The 26,241-nt window shown below is 35.0% G+C and overlaps 2 protein-coding genes and 1 pseudogene across 3 annotated transcripts; all 3 read right to left on the reverse strand.

Moving 5' to 3' along the window:
• Positions 1-868: 868 nt before the first annotated feature.
• On the reverse strand, positions 869-5,948 carry LOC148762288 (cysteine-rich receptor-like protein kinase 27). Of its 2 annotated transcripts, none has more exons than XM_088807230.1 (8): positions 5,631-5,948; positions 4,583-5,394; positions 3,758-3,895; positions 3,469-3,677; positions 3,088-3,298; positions 2,728-2,965; positions 1,417-1,567; positions 869-1,343 (listed from the first exon to the last, which is right to left on the reverse strand). In XM_088807230.1, exons 1-8 carry the CDS (start codon positions 5,645-5,647, stop codon positions 1,035-1,037), a joined length of 2,085 nt encoding a protein of 694 aa, XP_088663356.1. In that variant the 5' UTR covers positions 5,648-5,948; the 3' UTR covers positions 869-1,034. The 2 variants fall into 2 exon arrangements, with proteins under 2 accessions (XP_088663356.1, XP_088663357.1); XM_088807231.1 differs by having other exon boundaries at positions 5,552-5,947.
• Positions 5,949-6,902: 954 nt separating this feature from the next.
• Positions 6,903-9,763, reverse strand: LOC148762289 (cysteine-rich receptor-like protein kinase 19). The gene is made up of 7 exons (XM_088807238.1): positions 8,977-9,763; positions 8,750-8,866; positions 8,440-8,645; positions 8,111-8,321; positions 7,773-8,010; positions 7,433-7,583; positions 6,903-7,341 (listed from the first exon to the last, which is right to left on the reverse strand). Exons 1-7 carry the CDS (start codon positions 9,761-9,763, stop codon positions 7,045-7,047), a joined length of 2,007 nt encoding a protein of 668 aa, XP_088663364.1. The 3' UTR covers positions 6,903-7,044.
• A 930-nt stretch (positions 9,764-10,693) lies between these two features.
• On the reverse strand, positions 10,694-25,266 carry LOC148762290 (cysteine-rich receptor-like protein kinase 10; annotated as a pseudogene).
• Between the last annotated feature and the right edge of the window lie 975 nt (positions 25,267-26,241).

A 26,241-nucleotide genomic window follows, 5' to 3' on the forward strand; every position in this document is an offset into this window, starting at 1 on the left:
ACCAAGCAATAGTTTACCATTTTCTTATCCCCTTTAGATAACTAAAGAGTGTTTGTCATGAATAATCAAAGCTTAGGCAATTTTATTAGATATTATTTTACTTCTTTAAAAATTTCAGAAAGTTTTCATCATATGCAACGATAGCACACTTCTTTTTCTTATTGGAAAAAAAGACAACAGACAAAACATGGTCCCAGAGGGAATGCAACAAGTAAACCATGAAATTCCAGATGGAAACGTGGAAATTGTTTGCTTTCGCAATTGGCATTCATTGTGGCACTAAACCACAAATTTATCAGAGTCAAAACCTAAAAACAAAGGAAACATGAAATTTCTGTGCATCACCGGACTTACAACGATCAATCATCTTGAAATCGTTACACCATTGACACAGCAACTTTGGGCCAGCGCTTGATGATGCTCAGCATATCTTCCCACAAAGAAGGCAGGTTGTTGAGGTTGGCTTAATGTCACAGTTTCACCTTTCAACATTACCACAACAAATGACATGGTACGGTAGGCCTGCTTTTGTTTTTTTAGGAAAAGCGGTGCTTTATATATAATATCTGATTTTGGTAATTTGCACAAAATTTAAGATATTAATCTCAATGGAGTCTTCTTTCAAAAAAATAAAGAAAAACCTCAATGAGTCTTGGGCATTAAATTATACGTTCGATAGATTTTACCTAATGCCTCTTGGGCAAAAGTGAGTGCTAGAGAAAGCCCATTATCCATGTCCATTCTTATTCCTTTAGTTGGCAACTCTTCTTATACTAATTTGTTTTAACTGATGAAATATTGCAAAATTCATGACATTCGATTCAGATATTTTGTAGGAAAGCTCACTATCTCAGATAGCAGAGTAAACTTCTTGGTCTCAACAAGCTGTTTGGATTCCCCATCTATGAAGATAAAGAATAGATAACATGAAATAACATCTTCCATTGTTTTGCTTAAATAGTGTAGTAAGTTTATGGATGTCCATTCAAACCCAAAAAAAAAAAATAGTAAAGGAAGATGCACCCATTACTCAATCATCGAGGCAACGTATCTGAAATTGTAATCTCATTAATAGAACTGATTCCATCACTTGAAGTGGATTGAGTTGGTTCTGCAACAACACGTTCAACAAAAAATGCAGGTTCTGCTGGTGGAGGAAGTGTTAAGGTCTCACTTTCCAACATGACAATCACAGATGTCATGCTAGGCCTGTCTGCCGGGTCTTTTTGCACACATAATAACCCAATTTGGACGCATTTAAGCACTTGGGTGGCAACACATGACTGCACAAGGAGCTGATCTATGAGCTCTATTCCTTGACCTTTAGACCATAGTTTCCATGCCTACAATTGTTACGTAAAATTAGCATAGTACGTTCATCTAATCTTTGAAGAGAAAGAGAAGATAAAAACGTACAAAACTCAGGAGGCTTTCACCACGCTCTGAAACATGATAACCATTATTCCTTTTCCCACTTATAATCTCCAGCAAAAGGACTCCAAAACTGAAAACATCAGATTTGATAGAAAAAACTCCTTCCATAACATATTCGGGTGCCATGTATCCACTATTTCAGTTCACAAGAAGCAATTGAAAACAAAAAGAGATCATAGAATTAGATGATCCGTACAGAATCAATATTAAATATGAACATTCAAAATGAATATATGTTAATTAGATGCCACAGTAAAAAAACATGTTTTGTTCTAACTGCCAAACATGAAACGTACGATCGGTGAATGATCACTTGCATTGACTCATTAGTTAAATGATAGGGAGGGCATATTTCCCTTATATCTAAAGAGTAAATCTTACAATTCACAAATTTCTTGTTCCTTTTCACAAGTTTAATGTTAATTTTTGCTTTTAAACTGAAAATCGATGCCTTATAAAAGTATGAAACCTAAAACTCCAAACGTACAAATAGAGAACGACATATATTTTTTTTATAATTCTTTAAATTAATTCTTGTATAGTTAATTAATTTTTTATTATTTTATTTTTATTTATTTTCATATTAATTTTCACTTTCTAACTAAAATAAAACACCAACTAATTAATTATGTATTTCCTTATTAATACCAAATTCCTTATCAAAGTGGAATATCTTTTTGAGTAAAGTAAAGTCTAATCACTTATTAGTATCCCTCATCAATTTATAAAATTAACAATATTATCACTAAAAATATTATTTTAATTAATTAATTAATTTTTTAACATAATACTTGAAAAAATCTCTTAACTATTTAAGAAAAATCAAATAAGTTTTTATTCTTATATTACATTCAATTAAGCCCATATAGTTTTATTTTAAGTCAAATAGAACTTTATAACTAATGGTTCAAAGTATTACTTGTAAGTTTATACTCATATGACGCTAATGTAATACCAACGTAGAGTTAACATAAAAGGAGAAAATTCCATATGGTTATGTCATCATCAATCGGCATGTCATGTCACCATTTATTATTGTATGTTATTATGCCATGTCAGCAACACGTAGTATAAAATAACAAGTGGTATATAAACCTATAAACTTATATGTGAAGAGAATCAAGAGAACTAAACTATAAAATTCCATGAAGAGAATTAATTAGTTAAATTAGTTCTATTATATGTGGGAAAGATGCACTGACAAAAACGAATAATTAAAAAAATGTCATCCTACCAATGGTATACAACCCATAAACTTAAGAGGCAACGGGTTGGGAGAATATGTAGACTTACTATGTTCCAACTACTCTTTTTGTATTTGCTTGATTTTGATCTCCACCAAAAATTCTTGCCATACCAAAGTCTGAAATTTTAGGATTCATCTCATGATCGAGTAAAACATTACTTGCTTTAAGATCTCTATGAATAATTTTTAGACGAGAGTCCTCGTGTAGATACATGATTCCTCGAGCAATTCCTTTTATAACGCTGAATCGTTTTTGCCAAGACAGCAATGCAGCCACACTTGAATCTGATAAAGGCCCAAAATGGAAAAAAAAAACAACAAAAACCAATGACTAGTTAACTTCTTTACTCTTATTTCATTTACAAGGTAGTGTTGTTAGTTTAAGGTTCAAGGTTGAAGGATCAAACCAAACAGGAAAACGTCGAGGCTTCGGTTGGGCATGAATTCATACACCAGCAACTTTTCGGTTTTTTCTAAACAACATCCTAAGAGCCTCACAAGATTTCTATGCTGTAACTTGGCGATTAACATGACTTCATTCTTTAACTCAAGTAGCCCTTGACTGGAAGTTCCTGAGAGCCTTTTAACTGCAATTTCTTTACCATCTGGTAGTGTACCCTGGAAGAATTTATTAATTAATGTAACATAGCACAATTCAAATGGAAAATACTCTCAAGTTTCTGAAATATTAACATACTTGGTTTACTTGTATCAGGCTCCAAATCGTGCTACACAATAAACCTATGCATCAAGAGTTAATTCCAATAAAAATTTCTAACCATAATTACCTTGTATACAGAACCAAATCCACCCTCCCCTAGCTTATTTTTATCAGCAAAGTGATCTGTCGCTGCATGTAAAATATGCAACTGAAATGAAAGAAACTCCTGAGATTTCGCCACATTTTGTCCACTAAAAGTTTCACTTGAGTGCTCAGAGCAAATTCTTCCCCCTACCAAGTCAAGTAATTGAGCTTCTTGTCTGTTTTCTCCATTCTCTACAATAAAACAAAATGTGATTAGCATAACAATATAACACAAATTTGTAATGCCAAGCCAAGATTAATCCAGTGCGTACCTTGAATATTGGTTCTTCTCTCCCAGATGAAGAATCCACAAGCAGAAAATAGAGCTAGCCCAAGAATAGCTGACAAACTTGCACCAAATGGAATCCAGTTTGATTTTTTTTGTTTCGTTTCTTCTGAATTATAAGGGCCTATAATATTTGTCGCCCACATTAATAAAAATTAAGAAGTGCAAGGGCCTATTGTACATAGTACAATAAAAACACAAAAAATAAAAATCTTTGAAAGACATTGACAAAATTAAAAAAAAGGAAAAGATAGAGTGCCTTAAAATTGAAGCTGGGCTAATTAATTTGTTTTTGCATATATTCATAAATAAAAGCCAATACTTTAAACATATGAAAATCCAATGTGAGTTACTATTATCTTTAAGTACTCTTTCCATCTCATATATAATTAATATTTGATTTTGATTTTGCATAAAGTTTACAAAATTTTAAGTTGAATTTATATTTTAATTGATTATAATTTTTTTTCCCAAACTACCTCTAGCTTGACAAAAAGAAAAGAAATGTTAATAGTTATAATTAAGAGGTAATAAGAGAAAATAAAAAAATTTTCTTTTGACTTTTCAAACGAGATATTAATTTGAAACAATGAAAGATATACACAAGACATTATTTAAAGTTAAAAAAACAGAAAAGTGATTGAATTTATAATATCAAACTTAAAGAAAATAATTACTCTTTCTGTTTCTCAAATTATAATTAGGCATGATATAAATGTCACCATAAATTTTTATCATCTGTAGTCTCTCCTTTTCAACCAGAATTCCTGACCCAGAATTAAAAAGGCGTAAAAATACGTCGATACTCCACCTTTTGGTGACCGCTCATCCGGCGGTGGTTGTGGGTTCGGAACAGCAACTGCAGCATCAAAAAAGGGATATGTCTCAAACCTTAAGAAACACCTGGGTCTAAAAACCATGCCTCCTGTCGTCTCAATGCAGCAATCCCTCATCTCTGCCATTGCCGTTGTTAGACAAGCATTGCACTCTCCCTCTGTCAAATCAGGAGTGCACTGCACAAGAGCGAACAACGATTGACTGACATTCAGCGATGAGTTACCTGCTGCATACTTGAGAAGACTACCCCCTGCTGCTGCTCGACTACCCAGGTCATTCAACAACTTTCCCTGTACTTCAAAGAACGGAAGCTCATCAGTTTTCAATAGATGCTCCGCTTTACATCGACAAGTTACAGGAGAACTTTCCAATCTTCCAGAGATGTTTCTGCTTGAGTAGTGTATCATACAATGCCCAGACCATCCAATAGCCTCTTTGTTTTGAGGACAATTTTGCTTGATCTGAGAAAGAGTTTCATTGAGACAACGAGTGCAATCATCTAGCTTAATATCTCCTCTGCAAAGTGCAAGGGCGTCGACTTCGCCGAAGTACTGACTGTAAAAAAACCCATAGTTCGGTTTTGTAATAGAGGAGATTTCGTTAAAGAGGCCATTGAGATCGCGTTCGTAGGCACTGTTAGCTGTGTAGTTCCCTGTGTCTTGTACGCATCCAAACGTGAAGAAACGGTCAACGGCAAACGTAAGAGTAACAAGGTATGTGAGCCATGGAAAGAAGCAGATGAGAAACAGGATTCTAGAAGATTCCGTTGCCATTTTCTCTCGTGACCTGAAGTACAAAAAGAAATCGTTTAATATTACAATCTTATCGGAATTCACCGATAAAACAGTCAATTGTTGAATAAATTTTTTTAAAGATGTGTTCAATGAAATAATACATTAATTTAAGAGCATTTAAAAAGAAAAAAAAAAACAAACAAACAAACCTTTTATTATGAAAGCAAGAGTGAGGGCATGCATGAAAAACAAATTATAGAGAAAATTTCAGGGATCTTGAGGTTCTACCCAATATATGCTATCATCCTTCATCAGATTTAGCATAAAATTTTTCAGATATCTTCAAAAAATCAACCCATGAACATTGTTGCATTTCGGTGAATGTGGTTGTATTTCGGTGACCGGACCTACCATTGACTGACAAACTAAAGAAAGATAAATGCAGTCCCTTTCCAGGAAACCACACCAGTCACTTAAATATCTCTCAATATTATTTCTAACATTTCGAGAAAATGCATTTGAATTTTTCTTTCTTTTTTTTTTTCTCTTTTTGTTAATTGATTAATTTTGGTAAGGCAAAATTTTCCAGATTCTAGAGATTCAAGATATGAAGGCAACAAAGAATCGACAGCTTCAGGGTGTGACTTTAAAATGGAAAGTGCCGGGGAATTTCTAAAGTGAAATTTCCTTCTTCTTTTTTTTGAAAAATAATATTAAGATTTCTGTCAAACTTCTTACAAAATTAATCCATCCAAGTGGATGAGTATTTCACATCAGCAATCTAAAATCGCTCCACACAGATCCAATGGATGCAAGTTAAAGTAGTGTACCTTTCCATGAAACTACACAAGTCAGTGACAGTTTTTTTGGGGCAAGCGAAATTTTCCACACCCAAGAAAAAGTTCAAGTTTTGAAAGCAACCAATAGTCGTAAGCTTCACGGTGTGACTGTAACCAATCGTTATTTTATAATTTGATTTGTGAAATAGAATAAAAGTGGAATACTATTAGGAAAGGTATAATATTTTTTAAAAAATAAATTATTTTATAAAATTTAAATAAATATTTATTTTTTATTATATTTAATCAAATTTTTACATTTTATTTCAAATCAAATAAGCTCTTGTTACCAACGATTGATTAATTGTCATTAATCAAAATGTTACTTTTTATTTTTATGTCCATATAATACTGAAATGGCATTAAAGTTGAGAGTAAAAAACATTACGTGATCTTATAATTATGCTACATTAGTAAAATAAGTCATTATTTACTATAAAATATTAATATGTCACATCAATATAAAAAATAAAAAATAAAGATTTATTTAAATTTTTTTGAATAATTAAAAAAAAAATTTAAGTATTATGCAATTAAGATATTTGATTAGCTCAAAGCATGTAAAAGAATAAGTAAAAAAAAGTACAAAAATACCATTTCAGTAATGTTCAATACTTCTCTCAATGTAACTAGCGTACACATAAATAGGCCGTTGACCCGAGACAAGTAAATAGCGTACACATAAAAATCAATGCAATCCCGCACTTAGATTTAAACCACATAAATAAAACTCATAGCTTAGCCAATTTTATCAGATATTATTTTACTTGTTTTAAATTTTCAGAATAGTCAGAAATATAAAAATTCGAAGAAAATATGAAATTTCTGTCAAAGCAAGGCATCCCTGGACTTCCAACGGTCAATCATCTAGGTTCAATATTTGAAATCGTTAAACCATTGACAGAGCAACTTTGGGCCTGCGTCTGATGATGCTCACCCAATCTTCGCACAGAGAAGGCAGGTTGTTGCGGTTGGCTTAATGTCACAGTTTCACCTTTCAACATTACCACAACAGATGGCATGGAAGGCCTGTTGAATGCATCTTCTTCGACACACAAAAGTCCGATGTGGATGAATCTTAAGAATTCATCTGGGCATCCATCGGTTAATAATGGGTCCATCAATTCCAATGCATTCCCTTCATTCCATAGATGCCATGCCTGCATCAATATCCAATGTTGTTACAAACTTTTTTTGCAGTGCTAATACATTGAAGAGAAATGCAAGTAATTTAGCTAGAAAAATAGTTACATATGCTACTAGGCTTGGGTCGCGTTTTGATTGATGAAAGCCTGCATTCCTTCTGCCAGTAATTATCTCAAGCAAGAGTACCCCAAAGCTGAAAACGTCAGACTTAATCGAATATAATCCCTCCATGGCATACTCTGGAGCCATATATCCACTACGGCACAAACACAGCTAGATTTAGAAACAGTATCAATAAGCTTGGAAAAATAAGTATTGAGCAGATATGGCTATGTGATTTGGCAGAGTGGTATGCTCTTCACTGGAATCCATGGCATGGTAAAGCATTTATCTTGACAATCTTGCTGACTTAAGGAAATGAATTGAAATTAGAAGAGCCGCTTACTATGTTCCGACTATTCTAGCTGTATTAGCTTCGCTATCTGCCCCTGCAAAGATTCTTGCCATTCCAAAATCTGAGATTTTTGGGTTCATGTCACAATCCAGTAACACATTACTAGCTTTTATGTCCCTATGGATGATCCTAAGTCGTGAATCCTCGTGTAGATAAAGAATTCCCCTTGCAATTCCATTAATAATGTTAAGACGTCTGCTCCAATTGAGTTGTGCACGTTTCTTTGTATCTGATGCAAAAACAAGTTTTAGGCAAACACTCTGAGATGTTAATTAGATTCAAGGGATCAAAACAAAGAGCTGAAAGCAAATGTGGAGTTAAGAACAGACCAAAGAGGACCACATCAAGGCTGCTGTTGGGCATAAATTCATAAACAAGCAACTTTTCCTGCTGATCCACACAGAAACCCAGAAGCCGGACAAGGTTTTTGTGCTGAAGTTTCAAAATCAGTAGGACTTCATTTGTGAACTCCAGAGTGCCCTGCTCAGAGAAGCTTGAAAGCCTCTTGACAGCTACTTCCTTTCCATCAGGCAGTACACCCTAAAGTGAACAAACTTGTTTTCATTTAAATTTCAGAAGAGGCACATTGCAAGGTTTAATTTTTGATTTAGATGTCAATAATGAAATTTGTTAAGTATTTGATAGAAATTTCTCTTACCTTGTAAACAGGTCCAAAACCACCTTGTCCCAGCAGCTTTGAATCAGAGAAGTTATCAGTAGCTGAGTTTATGGTTGCCAAATCAAAATAAGAGTCATGAGCCCTTAGCTCATCTAAACCTTCAAAGTACTGGTTCTGCAAATCTGTGTTCTCAGGGTCGCCAATATTGTGTATTTGCATTTGATTCCTCAGAATTTTTTCCTTCCCTGGGATATGAAAACAAAGAGTAAAAGTTTGCATCTAAAAGCTTCGGAAGAGGAGAAAAGGAATGCTTGGATTTGAGAGGATAACTTTTGATTGCGATGCTTACCTTTTCCAGTTCCTTTCTTCCTTGCAACACAATAAATGGTGGAAGCCAGTAGCAGTATCACTAAAACCGCTGATCCAATTGTAAGAACTACAATCATCCATGTTTTCCTTCCACCGCCTGAATTTGAGGGAGCAAATACTAGTATAACTTTCAGAGGATTTTACTTATTTATTTATTTATGAAGAGATTCATGTAACCAATTCTTAAATTGAAATAAATTTGCTTACCTCCTTCCTTTTTTGTGGAAACAGAGGAGTCTTCGGCGCCTTCATAAAAGGCGTATAACTCATACCTAAGATAGCAGCTGCGGCTAAGAAGACGCGCCCCACGGGAAGCATAGCACTCAGAAGAAACATCTTTAATGGCAGCCTCAAGGCATTTGCTACAGTTATCTGGGGATAAGTCTCGGGTGCACTGCACCATAGCATACAAGGTGTCATCTCCTGTATATGGTTCTCCTCCAGCAGCATACATATTTGCTGAAGAATTGAAAGCTGCCCTTTTGGTAAGATCTCGCAGCTTGTTCTCTACAATAGATTGGAAGTGTACAGGATCAGAGATGTTAATAACATTATCTTGGAAAAAATTGTCTGCTACATTCAATCGGCCAAAAAAATTAATATCTGAGTAGCGCAATTGGCAATATTCCTCCCATACGACTGCTTCCGTTCTGTTTCGACAAAGATTCACGATAGCCTGCGATGCAGCGGAGATGCAGGCTTGGCAGGTGTCATATGGAACATAGTCGAGGCACATGTACTGACCATAAACTCTATCCGTGCCATTCCCATAAGAGGTGTTGTTGTATTTGGAGATAGAAGCCTGTGAGTGTAGTAAAGAAAGGAGATTGTTGAGATTATTTTGAAATGAACTATTCAACAAATTATTGCTAGTGTTGTTTGAACAATGTGCGTAGGGAGGATCAGCAAGAGCAAGATCATGAAGACCAAATAGAAAAGAACAAAGCAAAAGCAAAAGCAAACGAATGGTTTTTCTAGACCTAGAATGATCCATATATTATTGCAATATCGGCTCAAAACGCAGCTTAACCTTCAGGTAGACCTTAAATATTGCTATGAGATAGAAATCCTGACAAGCAGTTTCTGGTGAGCAAGAACTGTCAAGTGAAAGTCAAATCAAGTGCACGCGTAGATGAATTTCTTAAATAGTATACTGGGAAACTGTGAGGAAATGCAATAACTTGACAAGAATGTGGAAAAAAAAAACGAATGGACCCACTTAAACAATGACTGCGACATTTTGGGGTACAAGTCAATCCAACACGCTGTTGATTATTTGCTAATAAGCAAATGGAAAATTCAAGAGAAAAAGAAGGCAGAATCACTAAATCAGGCTACAAGTTGAGGCAGATAAATTGAATGCTGGTAAAGTTTACTACACTTGGTGTAGTTCCTGGAAGGTGCTTTCCGCCCTTTCACCACTTTAAGCCCGACAATGTACTGGATACCTTGACCTGACCAGAACCCTCTATCAGAGTGCTGCGCGTTTACCGGTTTCAAGTAGTACTACTACTATTAATTATGTCTTGCATACATGTGAGACAAAATTTACTAAAACTTAGATAATAAATGTCGTGCATTAATGTGTTGAAAGATGTAATCGTTAATCTTCTTTAATTAAGGCATTTTCTCGTAATTAAGGTAATTTGATGGTTTTTTTTACCTTATTTAGCTGGAAGCAAACAATTGTAGGTCTCATAGATTATCCAAAAAAAAAAAAAAACAGAAAATTAGCCTAGTGCATAAAACCAGTATTGCTAATAACATTTAACGTTCGTGCCCCATTAACAGATCAATCTCATCGATATTCTCATTACATTTGAACAAAGGGAATAGAGATTTTGAACATTGAACTTCCGTCTTATCAATGAAATCAGTCGACAGCTGTTAGATTAACTTTCATTTGTTACGGGGGTCAATACATTCAATGGGCTGAGATATCAGACATTGTCATCTGATTTACTCATGGATCTCTCGTTGAAGACTGATCAACTGCAACCACTCTGCCAACAGAAGATGCAGGTCTCCTTGGTTCAGGAAGAGCAATTGTATGCGTATCACTTCCTAACACAACCACAATATCAGATATGGTGGGTCGGTCTGCTGGATCTTCCTGCACGCATAAAAGCCCAACATGAATGCACCTATTGATTTCTGGTGTTGAGCATGATTCCAGCAAACAAGGGTCTACTATTTCTAGGTCTTTCCCTTCTTTCCATAGTCGCCAGGCCTGCCAATGAATTCACACAAATAATTTTTAGACACAATACAGTATTGAACTGATGGAGGGATACTTTAATTTTGACAAACAGGTAAACTCACATATGCAAGAAGTGTTTGGGCATGTTCCGTTAGGTAAAAGCCACTGTTTTTTTTTTCCCGCACAGAATCTCTAGTATTATCACGCCGAAGCTAAAAACGTCTGATTTCACAGAGAAAAATCCCTCCATTGCATATTCTGGAGCCATGTATCCACTGTTTCATGTATAAATACCAGCTATTTTTTTCTCTTTTAGTATTTATCAAGTAAGGGTCAAGAATAAAGATTTAAGAAAATGCAAGCTCACTATGTTCCCACAACTCTTTTAGTGTTAGCTGAATTCTGATTTTCACAAAAAATCCTTGCCATGCCGAAATCTGATATCTTGGCAACCATGTCTTGGTCCAGCAATACATTGCTGGGTTTTAGATCTCTATGAATGATTTTAAGTCGGGAGTCCTCGTGAAGATAAAGAAGTCCCCTAGCAATTCCACTTATAATTTCACTGCATGTCTTCCAATCAAGTTGTGGACGGTTCTCCGGATCTTAAAAAAATATATATATTCAAGATAATTTGATAAACCAAAAGATTCACATGAGACGTTCTAGTCCACTGTGGAAGAATAAAGGGTACATACCAAAGATGAAGAAATCAAGGCTTTTGTTTGGCATAAACTCGTATATGAGCAGCTTTTTCTCACCTTCAATTCCACATCCCAATAGCCTGACAAGGTTTTTATGTTGAAGTTTTGAAATTAATATGACTTCATTCTTCAACTCTTCCAAACCTTGCCATGACCTGCTCGACAGCCTTTTAACTGCCACTTCCTTCCCATCTGCTAGCACACCCTTGAACAGTTGAATTTAATTTAAAAATTCAGAATGTCCAGCTAATCCTCCATTATGAGCTTCTCAAAATGTCCAGCTAATTCTCCATTATGAGCTTCCCAAATAATAGATTGGCGTAAAGAACATTGAGGGATGCATAGTTGGTTACCTTTAAAAAGATATCCTTCTTGCTGATGAAATTGTCGATAAGGATGTTGGGAATTGGACTTCCGTATCTCACCAAATTCAAGATCTTTCTTATACAATTCTTTCACAACTTCAAAGCCAACAACCTTTAATTGCAAGGTAGAGAGGAGAGTAAGGCGACGACTTAAGGCATCAGTTACTTTGTTTTGTGCACCTGACTTGTGCTTGAGGAGAATTGGAAAGGCTTGAAGAAACTCACTCCAAGCTGCATGTCGCCGATTAAGCTTGTGTTGGGAGTTAAGGTGTTTGAGGGCTTCATGGTCAGAATACAAGATGAATTCTTTTGGCAATAAATAATGGCTCCAATGATCGAGGGCTCGAATAACAGCATAAAACTCCTTATTGAGTTTCTATTGAGTACTTCAATCTTGCATCATTGAGTTTCTCACTAAAAAAAGCAATTGGTCTTCCTTTTTGAGAAAGAACAGCACCAATACCAACATTAGAGGCATCACAATCAACTGCAAACACCATATCAAAGTTTGGAAGTGCAAGCATTGGAGCTTTAGTAATCTTTTCTTTCAATTCCTCGAAGCTATGTTGTGCCTTCGTACTCCATATAAAACTATCTTGTTTGAGGCATTCAGTAAGCGGAGCAGTAACAGAACTAAAGTTTTTGATGAAACGTCGATAAAAAGAGGTCAATCAATGAAAGCTTCGAACATCATGAAGTGACTTCAGAACTGGCCATTTGACAATAGCATCAACTTTGCTTTGGTCTACTTCAATCCCTTGGTTTGAAACAACATATCTTAGGAAGATAACTTTGTTTGTCATAAATTCACACTTTTTTAAGTTAGCAAAAAGCTTTTGCTCTCGAAGTACTTCAAATATTTGCCGTAAATGTTCCAGATGCTCTTTTTGACTTTTACTATATACCAAAATATCATCAAAATAAACCACAACAAACTTCCCAATAAAAGGACGAAATACCTGGTTCATTAGGCGCATAAAGGTGTTGGGTGCATTAGAGAGGCCAAAAGGCATAACTGTCCATTCATATAACCCATCACGAGTTTTGAATGCAGTTTTCCATTCATCTCCAGGTCGCATTCGAATTTGGTGATAACCACTACGCAGATCGATCTTGGAAAAGATAATAGCACCATGCAATTGATCCAACAAATCATCAAGTCTAGGAATGGGAAAACGATACTTGATGGTGATTTTGTTCACGGCACGACTATCAATGCACATACGCCATGTTTCATCTTTTTTTGGAACTAATAAAGCAAGAACAGCACAAGGGCTAACGCTTTCTCTTACCAAGCCTTTTTCCAAAAGTTGTTTGACTTGATGTTGTAACTCCTTATGCTCATGCGGACTCATGCGATAAGCAAGCTTGTTTGGAATTATAGAACCAGGGATGAAATTAATGGCATGCTGAATATCTTGCATTGGTGGCAGTCCATGGGGTATCTCTTTAGGTACAACATCACAAAACTCTTCAATTATGGGTTTGACATCTTTGGACAAGGGTGAAGATACTTCATTCTTCTCACAAACTAATAAGAGGTATAAAAGGCTTGACTTACGAAAAACTTTGTTTAAACCAGACATAGTGATGAGTGTTCTATCTTTCTCTTGTTTCTTTGGGCAATCTTCTGGCTTTAATGGAGTCAACATAATTTTTGCTCGACGATTAAGTATTTAAACTTTGTTTAAACCAGACATACAAATAAGTATTTTTGTATCTATCATTGTGAGTTCGACGATCATATTGCCATGGGCGTCCTAACAACAAGTGGCATGCATCCATTGGAATAACATCGTACCAGACTTCGTCTTTATACTTATTTCCAATAGAGAATTGAACACAACAACGCTTTATTACCTTAACTTCGTTTCCTTTTCTCAGCCATTGTAGCTTGTAAGGCTGAGGATGTACTTCAGTTGGAAGTTTCAACTTTTCCACCATGTAGTTGGCAATAACATTTTCACAGCTTCCACTATCAATAATGACATTACAAACCTTCTCTTGAGATGTGCACCTTGTATGGAATATATTATGACGGAGCCAACTTTCATCTTCTGTCATCATAGCAGTGTTAAGGTTACGACGTACAACAAGAGCTTCTCCATGGTCAGCAGAAACTTCTTCTATCTCTTCGTTGTTGAATATTTCTAGCTCATCATCTACTTCTTCTAGGCTAGGTTCCTCCATGACTTCTTGTTCAATTAAAGAGATAATTCTTCTATTTGGACAATCAGAAGCAATATGCCCAAATCCTTGGCATTTGAAGCACTTTTTATTGACATTAGGAGCACGAGTAGAAGTAGTCTCTTTATGATTTAGAGTTTTGAAAGAGTTTACCTTTGGAGGTGGAATGGTTGCCGAACTCTGTCTCGCACGGTTTGAAGTGAAATTTTTCTATCTAGATGAACTCATTGAGCATTTTTGTAGTTGTTGGTTCTCAACTTTTAATGCTAATCTGATGACATCATTTAGGTTCCAATATGGTTGTAGTTGAACAACATCTGCAATTTCAACATTAAGACCCCTAAGATAACGAGCTACAGTTTGTTCTTCAAGCTCATGGACATCGCACTTCATGTGAAGTTGTTCGAACTCCATTGTATATTCTTCCACCGTCATTGTTTTTTGCCTCAAGTTATGAAATTTGATTAAAATTTCTTGTCGATAATGCTCAGGAAGGAACTTACGCTTGAGTTCTTGACTCATCTTATCCCATGTTCTGATCTTGTTGCGGCCTTCTTTTTCTCGTTGTCTTTTGAGATTTTTCCACCAAATAAAAGCGTTTTTTTTTCAATTTAATTGCCACAAGCTTCACACGTTTTTCATTGGGAATATCTTTGAGCTCAAAAACTCTTTCTACTGTGTAGAGCCAGTCAAGGAAGTCATCAGGATGAAGTCTTCCTTCAAACTCAGGAATGTCGACTTTGGTTCCCAAATCTCTAGCAACAGTAGTTCTTAGGCGACGAATAGGTACTTCTTCATCAGAGGATGAATTTTGATGAAACGGGTTGGTGTCATTCTCTTCATCACTAGAGCTGCTATTGTTAATTTGAGCATCACGTCTTGCGAGTTGTTCTTGTAATTCTTGAATTTGCTAGCGTAGTTCTGCAATCTCAATCTCATGATCATCTCTTTGACAATTTTGACGTCTTGGCGGCATTTTATTTTATGGTGATGACGTTATGGTGATGTAGAAAAAAAAAGATGAAGATATGACTATAAAGCAATAAAATTACTCGAACAGGGAGTATCGAAACTCGACAGCGAACCTAAACTTATGCAGCGAATAATAATCCTCCCGCTCTAATACCAAATTGACGCCAGGGCATTGTAAATACACCTAGATGTTGTGAAAGACACCAATCGTGGCGAGGTTGAAAACCCCACTAAGGTGAATCACCAATCTTGGCAAGGTTGAAAACCCCACTAAGGTGAAAAATAGTCAAAATCTCACTTTGGTTGGCTGTTCCAAAGATACTAAAATCTCTTACTCTTTAAAAGAGTCTAGATAAATAAGCATTCCTTCTTAAGAAAATATTATTTATTAACTCTCAACTCTGAATGTCTCATAACTAAGCCTAAGGGTCTTATTTATAGTATTATAGGCTCAAATCCTAATAAAACTCTACTCTTAGTTGTCTAATACAATTAGAATAATTAATAAAAAATTTAAATAAAATAGGTGTTCTATTCCCAAATAGAACATGACTAGCTTAAAATCCTAACACAAGTAAAGGAAGAATTTTAATATACCTATAATTCCTAAATCAACTAAAATTAACAAAAAAAAAATAAATTAAATAAAATATAATCCTAGATGCTTTTGCGTCAATCTATCTTTGAACCATATGGAATAGTCATTTTCTAATAACTGGCCAACACTAAGTAGATTATGACTTACATCTGGTGAAAAGAAAATATTAGAGATTGTTTTCATACTTGTTGGTGTATCAACTCCTACCTTTCCTATTCCAAAAATCTTCAAATATGTTCCATTTCCAATCTCCATTTGAGTATTGAAGTTTCTGTTCAAGGTAAGGAAGGTTTCGTCATTCCTAGTGACATGGCTTCAGCAGCCACTATCAATCAGCCAGGTATCCCTTTTCTTTTGAATGTTAGGATTCCTAGCCATGAATAAAACTTCTTCTTCAATCTCTTTTTCTTTAACAATAGCAGTTTTCTCTTCTAACTTGTTCCATTTTGCTTTGCAGACTTTCTCAACGTGCCCCATCTGATTACACGACCTACACTTCACGTTTGGCTGAAACCAGCAGAACCTTTCAAAATGGTTCTTCTTTTTGCAGTATGAGCAAGGTGAAAAAGTACCCTTTTGTTTCCCTTGCTTTCCATCATTGGGTCTTCTATCCCGATTCCTCTTCTCCTGGTCTTGTTTCTTGCTGCTGGAGTTCTTGTCTTTGTTTTTGGCCATAAAGGCCATTTCTACATTATTTTCATGTCTTATCGCCCTTCTTTGCTCTTGAGCTTGTAGGGCATTTACTAGCTCGATCACAGTAAGCTGTGACAGATCCTTAGAGTCTTCTAGAGAGAAAATTTTGGCTTCAAATTTCTCTGGAAGACTCACTAGAACCTTGTTGACTATCCTTCGATCAGTCATGTCTTCTCCAAGTAGCCTTAGCTGGTTCACCAGCTTCATGATTTTGTCAGAATACTCATTGATGCTTTTATCATATTTCATTCTTAGAATTTCAAACTCTCTATGCAGATTTAAAGCTTGCATTTGTCGAGTCCTTTCACTACCATGGAACTCTTCTTTCAAATGATCCCAAGCCTCCTTTGGATTTTTGCAAGTCATGATTCTGGTGAAGATTGAATCAGACACTGCAGAGTGAATGCAAGAGAGTGCTTTGTATTTCTTTGCAACCTCTTCATTGTGTTGTTTAATCTGAGCAATTGTTGGGTTCACATGTCTCATAATCGGAGTGTCACCTCCCACTTCCACAAGCTCTCATAAATCAAAGCCACGAAGATATGCCTCAATTTTCACAGCCCATATGGCGTAATTGTCACCTGTGAAAATTAGAGGTGGTGCTGCACTGAAACTTTCTGAAGCCATAATAGTTTAAGTTTTGAGTAATATCATAGAAAGGGTCCCTTAAGATCCTTAGAGCTCTGATACCATGTGATAGAAAATTAAAGAGTTTATGAACTAAGTAATGAAAGCCAACACACGTGAATTGGAGAAGAATTGTAGAAAGCCACACAGAAGCCACTCACTTATACCATTAAGTAAGTGTTCTTACAAGTACAAGAGAGAAAGCCATGAAAAATAAACAATGGGAAATTAATTGACACTTTCAGGCCTAGTACTTAGTGGCCTACAAGGTCATTAAAAAACTACCCCACTAAGGAACAAGACATAAATTACAAACTGAATAAAAACTGACACACTACAATATTAAAATAATAACTACACAAATTAAAAGAATCACGTGGCCAAGGCACGTGAAAATGGTCTTCTTCATTTTGCATGTTCTTAGGCTCGACTTGCAGCAAAGCTTTCTGGTTCTTCACGTTAAGCATCATTCTTCAGCAGAGAGCAGGTAATTGAGATCGGCTTGGTAAGTGCTGTTTATGGGAAAAGTGATCGTGTTTGAACAGTCATGAACGACGTAAGCTGGTTGCGTTTTAATGCTTAAGCTAAGCAAGGAGAGGAAGAACAGAGTTATGAAGGACTTATAGACAAGCATGTTCTGCTTCTGTTTCCCCGGACCTTAGCAAAAATGGTTTTCTCGATCTGGGGCTTCCTCTTCTCTTTACTTTTATTTATAATTTATTTTTGTTTTAGGTCAGAAACAATGAATACGACAAAGTCAGTACAACCAGTCATTCAGCCTGCCACCATAACGAGCCAAAGACACAGAACTTTTTCTATGATTAGGTGGAGAAGAACTTCCATTTCTCCCATCATAACTTCTAGACGCTAAGCAAGAAAAAACCCCATTTCTCCAAATTTTTAACATTAATTAAACTTCAAGACGCTAATCATGTTTAATTAAACTTCAAGACGCTAATCGTGTCAGAGCAGCAAATTAGTCATTCGTGTTCCAATTTCCAGCCCAGACTGACCATTAAGAAACCCCGTTGTCCAAGTTTTTTTATCTGTTTGAAAGTTAGTGCTCCTTACAGTCCGTGTTAATTTAATCTCATTGGAGTTTTATACATCTAAATATTCGCTTGATTGTTGATAAAATTTACCTAGTGAAGGGCAGAGAAAGCCCATGATCCAAGTCCATCTTGTTTCTTTAATTGTCAACTCTCTTATACAAATTTGTTGTACTGATGAAATTTGGCAAAATTCATGACATTCGATTTAGATTTTTCTGTAGGAAAGGTCAATATCTAATTAGGTAGTAGAGTAAATTTCTTGGTCGCAGTAAGCCGATCTATGACGATTAAGAATAGATAAAACCTTTTTTAAAAGAAAAAGAACAGATAAAATGAAACAACAACTCCTATTGTTTTGTTGAAAATGGTAATTATATGGATGCCCATTTCAACCCAAAAACGCTTTTTAACTGTTGTAAGCTAGTGTCCATAGAATAATGATATAAAGAAAGATGTCCTTCCTTGTCATCACTTTGTAGTAGATTCTTTCTGCTTACTTTGGGTAGTGAAAAAAAAAAGAAATAAAGGAAGATGCACCCACAAATCAATCACCGAGGCAACAAATTTGAAATTGTAACCTAATTAACAGAACAAATTCTATCATTTGAAGTGGGTTGAGTTGGTTCTGCAACAACACGTCCAACAGAAAATACAGGTACTGTTTGTCGAGGAAGTGTTATGGTCTTGCTTTCTAACATGACAATCATAGATGTCATTCTAGGTCTGTCTGTCGGGTCTTCTTACACGCATAATAGCTCAATATGGATGCATTTTGTAACACCCCGTATCCTCGTTTAATCGTCAATAAGACCTATCAATAAGACGAAGGGACAATTGATGTAAATTTAAGTGTCGAAGAGCCATCACGGACGAAAAGAATATTTTTAAAATAAAATATTATCAATTATGGGAATTAGTTTGAAAGATGGGCACATGTCTAATTTAAGTGGGGGAAAATTTATATGTAAACTTTATTATTTTGAGAAAATAATATAATTAAATTATGAGATAAAAATATATATATAATAATAGTAAGAATATATTTTTAAGTAATGAATTGGGTAGTAGGGGCCGGCCATTTGAGGAACAAAAGGAGTTGGGAGTGAAATTAGAGTGATGATGAAGACAAATGTTGAAAAGGCTGGTCAACTAAGTAAAAAGGAAAGTCAAGCAAATTTATTAGTGTGAAGTGATTGAACAAGCAATGGAAGACATAAAAGAGTGGGGGTCGACCATTTCAAAAGAGGAAAGAAAGAATAGAATAATTAAAAGAAGAAACAAAGATGAAAAGAGAGAAGATAAGAATGGATGTCGGCTGCATGTGACTTATTATGAAGTCAAAATAATAATAAGATAATAAGAAAATATCTCTTTTTATGGTGAATGATGGTAGGGGCCGATAAAGAGTAAAAAGAGAAAGAAATATTGAATGAAAGGAATGAGATAAGGACAAAAAGTTGTCATGCCGTTCTTTTCTCCCTTCCAGGTGAAAGTCATTTCTTTTTCTTCCTTTTTAACCAGCAGCATATGGAGAGAAATAAAAAGGGAGAGAAGGTCGGCCAAAAACGAGAGAAGTAGAGAAAAAAAAGAGGAAGGAAAAAAAAAAAAAGAGAAAGAGAGAGCTGGGAAAGAGAGATTTTGTGCTACCACTTAAAGGAGTCAAAAGATGAGAGTTTTACTGCAAATTTTAAGGGAAAAGAAAGCTGAGTTGCTGCTAGATTTTGAGGAAAGAAAAAAGAGAAAGTTGAGTATTGGGGTGCTGCCGGTGGTGAGAGAAAGAGAGGAAGAAAGTGCATCCGATTGGTGCGTGAAAGGAGTGAGAAGAAAGGAAGAGAAAAACGAGTAGAAGAGAGAGGAAAAAACGGGAAAGAAAGGTAAGAAAATAATAAAAATATATATAATAATGGTGCTAGAATAAAAATAGATATATTAATTAAGTGGGTTTTAATATTTAGGAGAAATAAATAAATGGTGCACTGTGGTCAAAGGTTGAAGGAAATAACGAACTACTGGTAAGAAGGAGTAGCTCGATACGTCTTTGAATTAATAGCGACGTAACATCCCGCTATTGTGAGGTGAGTAGGGGGTGCCAATTTTAAAATTTTCGTAAATATATATACCTATACGTATGACTTATTTTAAACACGAAAATTGTGGATAGCATGTGCTGGTAGTAATTTTAGGAAATTGTGGTTGCAAATTATATTTAGAAATCGGTTTGAATATATATATGTATAAATTATATGTAAAGTGTTTTAAAAATGGGAAACAAGCCCTTTATACTATTTTACATCAAAATCTGTACCTTATATTTGTGTAGTGTGCATTCATGGTTATGTTACTTATTCACCATGCGAATTATTGTTTTGAAATTCATGCATAAATATATTTTGAGAAAATGATAGATTTTATCATATCCTATGTTGAATACTTTGAAAATAATTTTAAGATGAGATTTCAAGGACATAAAGCGATTCTAAAATGATTTTTAAACCGAGAGATTCGAGAGTAGGTCGGATGTCACATCGGTTAAGTGTGACCCTCGTGCACGAGTGAGCTCTAGCTAGAGAACCATTGAATCACCAACGGGCTGTTAGGCGTGGTTGGGGCCACGGCCTGTGATATATGTATGCCTGGCTAGGCCACCAGATGATTACGCGGTTGCGACTGCTTGATTCTCTGATGTCGGCCAACATCGTGAGACTGCCATGGTACATGGGAATCCGGTGGAAGCGATGCTCTCGGATGTTATTACGTGGTAGCGGGACCACGTGTTTATTTTCATTCCTTACTCGAGAGTGGCATCTTGAGTTTTCAAACTCATATTTCTCTACATGGTGAAAATGGAATTTAACGGTTTTTTTGCAGCTTACCTTATTTTTTTTTACGGTGAAATGAATTTTAACTCCTCGAGTGCGAGGTGATTTGTAGTTTATGTATGAGTTTGATTAACATTCGATTTCATGGGAGCTTGTCGAATATACTGATTTGATTTGAGTAAAATGTCAATTGATCTTAACGGCGAAATTTTCTTTATGTAAAATTGTTTTAATTCAATATTTCAAATGATTGGCTTGAATAACGCTATTGATCTGTTTTGTAGCAAAAATTTTTATCTACCTTGGTTGATTTACCAATTGAAGTGTTTACAATGCGTAAGAAATCCTCGGTTTTTCGTATAAGGCATAAACTCCTGTTTGAAATAAATTATTTTTGTAATCTTGCATTTTTATATTCAACTGATCTGCTATTTGCTTGTTTCCCATCTACGCCCTACTCACAGAGCCGATGATTACTGAGTCTGTGAGACTTACACCTTTCTTTTCCCTCTTTTGCAGACAAGGATCGACCTAACGAGTAATCATCAGTGCGTTCGGCCCACCGCAAATAGGTAAAGGCATCTCATAGCCTTTTATTCTGAGTCGCTCTGCTGTTAGAGATTGAGTTATAGTACTTTGGTTTTACTATGTAAACAAATATTAGTTTTGATAAAACATAAATTTTAGATTATTGAACTCAATGTATTTAATTGTGATATCATGACTTAAAGTCAAAATTTAATGGCTATGCTTCTTGTGAAATTTGAAGTTATAAAAATATATATGGCTCAAACATTAATATGGATTAGTAAAGGTGTACAATGAGTTATAGAGAAATTTCTTTTAGGCTTGTTCAGGACTTGGCGGGATTTTTCAGAGGTCTCGGACGTCGGTAGCGACTAAGTAGGGATCGTTACACATTTAAGCACCTCAGCAGCAACACACGACTGCACAAGGAGCTGATCTATTAGCTCAATTCCTTGACCTTTAGACCAAAGTTTCCTCGCCTTCACAATTGTTACTTAAAATTAGCATATAAGATGGATTCATCTAATCTTTGAAGAGGAAGAAAGGATAAAAACCTATAAAAGTTAAGAGGCTTTCACCATGCTCTGACAGATGAAAACCATTATTCCTTTTTCCACTTATGATCTCTAGCAAAAGTACTCCAAAACTGAAAACATCAGATTTGATAGAAAAAAGTCCTTCCATTGCATATTCGGGTGCCATGTATCCACTATTTCAGTTCATAGGAAGCAATGGAAAAAGGATAAAAATAGAATTAGATGATCCATAGAAAATTTTAGAAACAAAGAAATCAATATTAAATATGAACATTCAACATTGTACTGTTGAATCAGTATTAACTAGATGCCTCAGTAACAAAACATGTTTTGTTCTAACTACTAATCATGAAACATATGTTATTTCCATAAAAACTGATTATTAGACTATTGCATTCACAAAGACTGATTTATGTTATAAATGATTAAAAGCAAAATAGTTTACAAAGAACCGGCAAAAACATAAAATTTTGTGAACAAAGTTGATAAGTTAAACTCATTTAATTTTAATAAATGTGGATAAGTTAATGGCAAAAATGACTAATGATAAAAAATGTCAATTCCCTACTAAGCTTAAGAGGCAAGAGTTAGACTTACTATGTTCCAACTACTCTATTTGTATTTACTTGATTTTGATCTCCATAAAAAATTCTTGCCATACCAAAGTCTGAAATTTTGAGATTCATCTCATGATCAAGTAACACTTTACTTGCTTTGAAGTCTATATGAATAATTTTAAGACGAGAGTCCTCGTGCAGATACATGATACCTCTTACAATTCCTTTTATAATGCTGAATCATTTTAGCCAAGACAGTTATGTAGCCATGCTCGAATTTGACAAAGGCCCCAAAAGGAAAAATAAAAAAGAAAAATAGCAAAAACCGATAACTACTGAACTTTTTCACCCTTGTTTCGTTTAGAAGATAGTGTTGTTAGTTAAAGGTTCAAGGTTGAAGGATCAAACCAAACAGGAAAACGTCAAGGCTACTGTTGGGCAGGAATCCATATACTAGCAACTTTTCGTTTTTCTCTAAGCAACATCCTAAGAGCCTCACAAGATTTCTATGCCGTAATTTGGCAAACATGACTTCATTCTTGAACTCAAACAGCCCTTGACCGAAAGTTCTTGAGAGCCTTTTAACTTCAATTTCTTTACCATCCGGTAGTGTACCCTGAAAGAATTTAGTAATTTATGCAACATATGACAATTCGACTAGAAATACCTCAGGACTATAAAATATTAAAATACTACATTCACTCACATCAGGTTCTAATTATGTTGCGTAATTAACTTATGCATCAAGCTTTAATCATAATGACCTTGTATATAGGGCCAAATCCACCTTCCCCGATCTTATTTTCATCACAAAAGTGATTTGTCGTTGCATGTAAAATATGCAATTGAATTGAAAGAAACTCTTGAGATCGCGCCTCTTGTTCTCCACTAGTATTTTTGCTTGTATGCTCGTAGCGAACTCTTCCCTCTACCAAGTCTGGTAATTAAACTTCTTGGCTATTTTCTCTATCCTCTGTAATAAAACAGGAAGTGAATATTTTTTTGAAAAGTAATTAAACATGATGTGATTGGCATAACAATATAATACAAATTTGTAATGCCAGGCAAGATTAATCCAGTGCAAATCTTGAATGTTTCTCCTCCTCCAGATGAAGAAACTAAAGGCAGAAAATAGAGCTAACCCAAGAGTTGCTGATAAACTTGCACCAATATTATGACCGACATTTCAAGATAACATCTCTATCAATGTTTTTGGTAATTTGATTATATTTTCTGAGCAAAATTTTCCACATTCTAGAGATTCGAGATGTGAAAGCAGTGAATAATGGGAAGTTTCTCCTTGCAATTGAACTTTGTGAAGCAGTTTCCCTTTGTAATTGTGTATATTCTTCCTTTTGCGCAAGCCAAATGTCTGTAGAAGTCTTTAACAAACAGCTAAAGACTTTGGATGACATGATGACTTAATGCTAATAACATCATCTTTGAAAAAAAATATAGTAATGGGAAGCTTCAAGGTGTGATTGTAAAATGAAAAGTCTTGGAAATCTCTAATATGAAATTTCCTCGAATCGTATGCATTGATGCCCCTAGTTGAACATTCTATCTTAACTATCTATACTAATATATGATATGCAAACAAAAATTAATTAAAATCAAAAGACATATATATCATCATTTTTTAAATTGATGATTATGGTTATAGATTTTTTTTATCATCGATTTTGCGAACGAGTAATCTAAAAATAATTACTATCATGATTATTAATTACAAAAATGTTTTGTTCAATACATTATATATATATGTATGTATGTATATGTTTATTTGTAAAATAACACCTTAGTAAGTGCACTTAACTTTAACAAACGATATAGATAAGATCAAAGATTATGAACATATACTAGATTAGCACCATTAAGAATGTGCTGCCACATAAGTTAGAAGGAAGATGAAGGAAAAGCTCCTCCTTGTTTTTAGATGGTAGAGAAAAGCTATATCAATAAAACCGCAACGCAAGGTTTTGATGATAGTGAAACGAGCAAGATGGAATAGACTTTCAGTCTTAACTAGCTAGCTACTCCAATTTTGATTTACTTCACATTGATTTTCTCAAAGAAATTCTTTCATATATATTTTTTTATAACCCATATTGGGTTTCATTAAGTGTCGGGTTTGCTTAATTTTGTAACCCTCCAAAATAAAACAAAAGTTGTAATCAAGCAAAACGTTCAATATTGAACGAAAGCTTATTCATTAAGTCTCTCTCTTTCTCCCTGCCTATTCATCAATCTTCAAAGTTACCAATGAAAACATCTTATGTAATTATAAAGATTTAATGACCAATGAACTAAATTTGTGCTAACACAATCTTGACATATATTTTGGGTGACATTGCCACGGCAGAGAAAAAGGCCATAAACAATATCCAGAGGGTCTTGGCCAACCGTAAGGTTGTGGAATCCACTTTCACGGGTAGTGTCGGATTTAAGAGACGTGAGAAGGAAATTGAGGTTTCTCTGATAAGTGTTATTCTGAATGTAAGTAGTTGTATTTGAGTTTGTAGACACCTATTTCAAAAAATAAAATAGAATAAAAATAAAAGCTTAAAAATAAAAAAATTAATAAGAAATAAATTAAAAACAAAAAAAATAAAAAAGGGGAAATGACAGCCAACCCTCCCCAACAACCATCAGAGTGCATTTAATGCACTTGAAAAAAGGAAGGGATGGGGGCTCTGGCTACCAACTCTCTGGTGCCAGAACCTCAACTACCAGGTTGTCCAAATTTTTGGACAATCCGGCTTTTAAAGGAGGGCACCAGAGAGAGTTGCAAGGGAGAGGATTTTTGAAAAAGCAAAAAAAAAACACAGCCAAAAAAGTCAAGAAAATTTTCAAAAAAACCGATTCATCTCATGCAAAAAAAATCCCTTCACCGAAAAAAAAAACTCAAACAAGAAAAAAAACAACAACAATTAACCCAAAAAGCCACAAAACAACAACCAAAAAGCTACAATCAAACAACAAAAAAATAAAAAAAAAATACAAAAGAAACAAAAAGGGTGAGGGAGAAAGAGAGAGGATCGACGGAGAAGAAGAGAGGAAAAGGGAAGGAGGAAAAGAGAGGAAGGAAAGAGAGAAGCGGCGCTAGTAGAGAAAGAAAGAGGGAGAGAGGCGTCGGCGGTGGGGAGTGCTACGGTTGGGAGAGAGAGGAAGAAGGAGAAAGAAAAGAAGAAAGAGAAAAGAAGAAAAAGAGAAAGAAAGAAGGGGAAAGAGGGGAAGAATGAGAAGGAGAAAGAAAGAAAGAGAGAAGAAAAAGGGGGAGCGGCTGGGAGAGAAGAAGAAAGAAAAAGGAAAAGAAAGAAAGAAAAGAAAAAAGAAAAAAAAAAAGGAAAAGGATTTGGGTCAAGGGTCCGGTGGGCTTGCAAAACAGGACTGGTGTGGCAAGCTTGGGTTCTCTGTGGGTTTGTGGAAACTGGGTCAATCTAGCCCAGTAAGGTAAAACTCTTTCCTTTTATTTGTGGGCCATTTTAGTTGGTTTTGGATCTAGTCCATTTTGTGTAGATAAAATGTATTGTTGATTTAATGTTAATTATTTTAGGAAAAGTTATAAAAAAATTTTTAAAATTTTTTTATGTTGATTTTAGTGTTAGAAGATAAAAATAATAATAATAACAAT

Source organism: Theobroma cacao, chromosome 6 (genome assembly GCF_053813885.1).
Source record: "Theobroma cacao isolate CCN51 chromosome 6, ASM5381388v1, whole genome shotgun sequence".
In the NCBI taxonomy this organism is placed as follows: domain Eukaryota; kingdom Viridiplantae; phylum Streptophyta; class Magnoliopsida; order Malvales; family Malvaceae; genus Theobroma; species Theobroma cacao.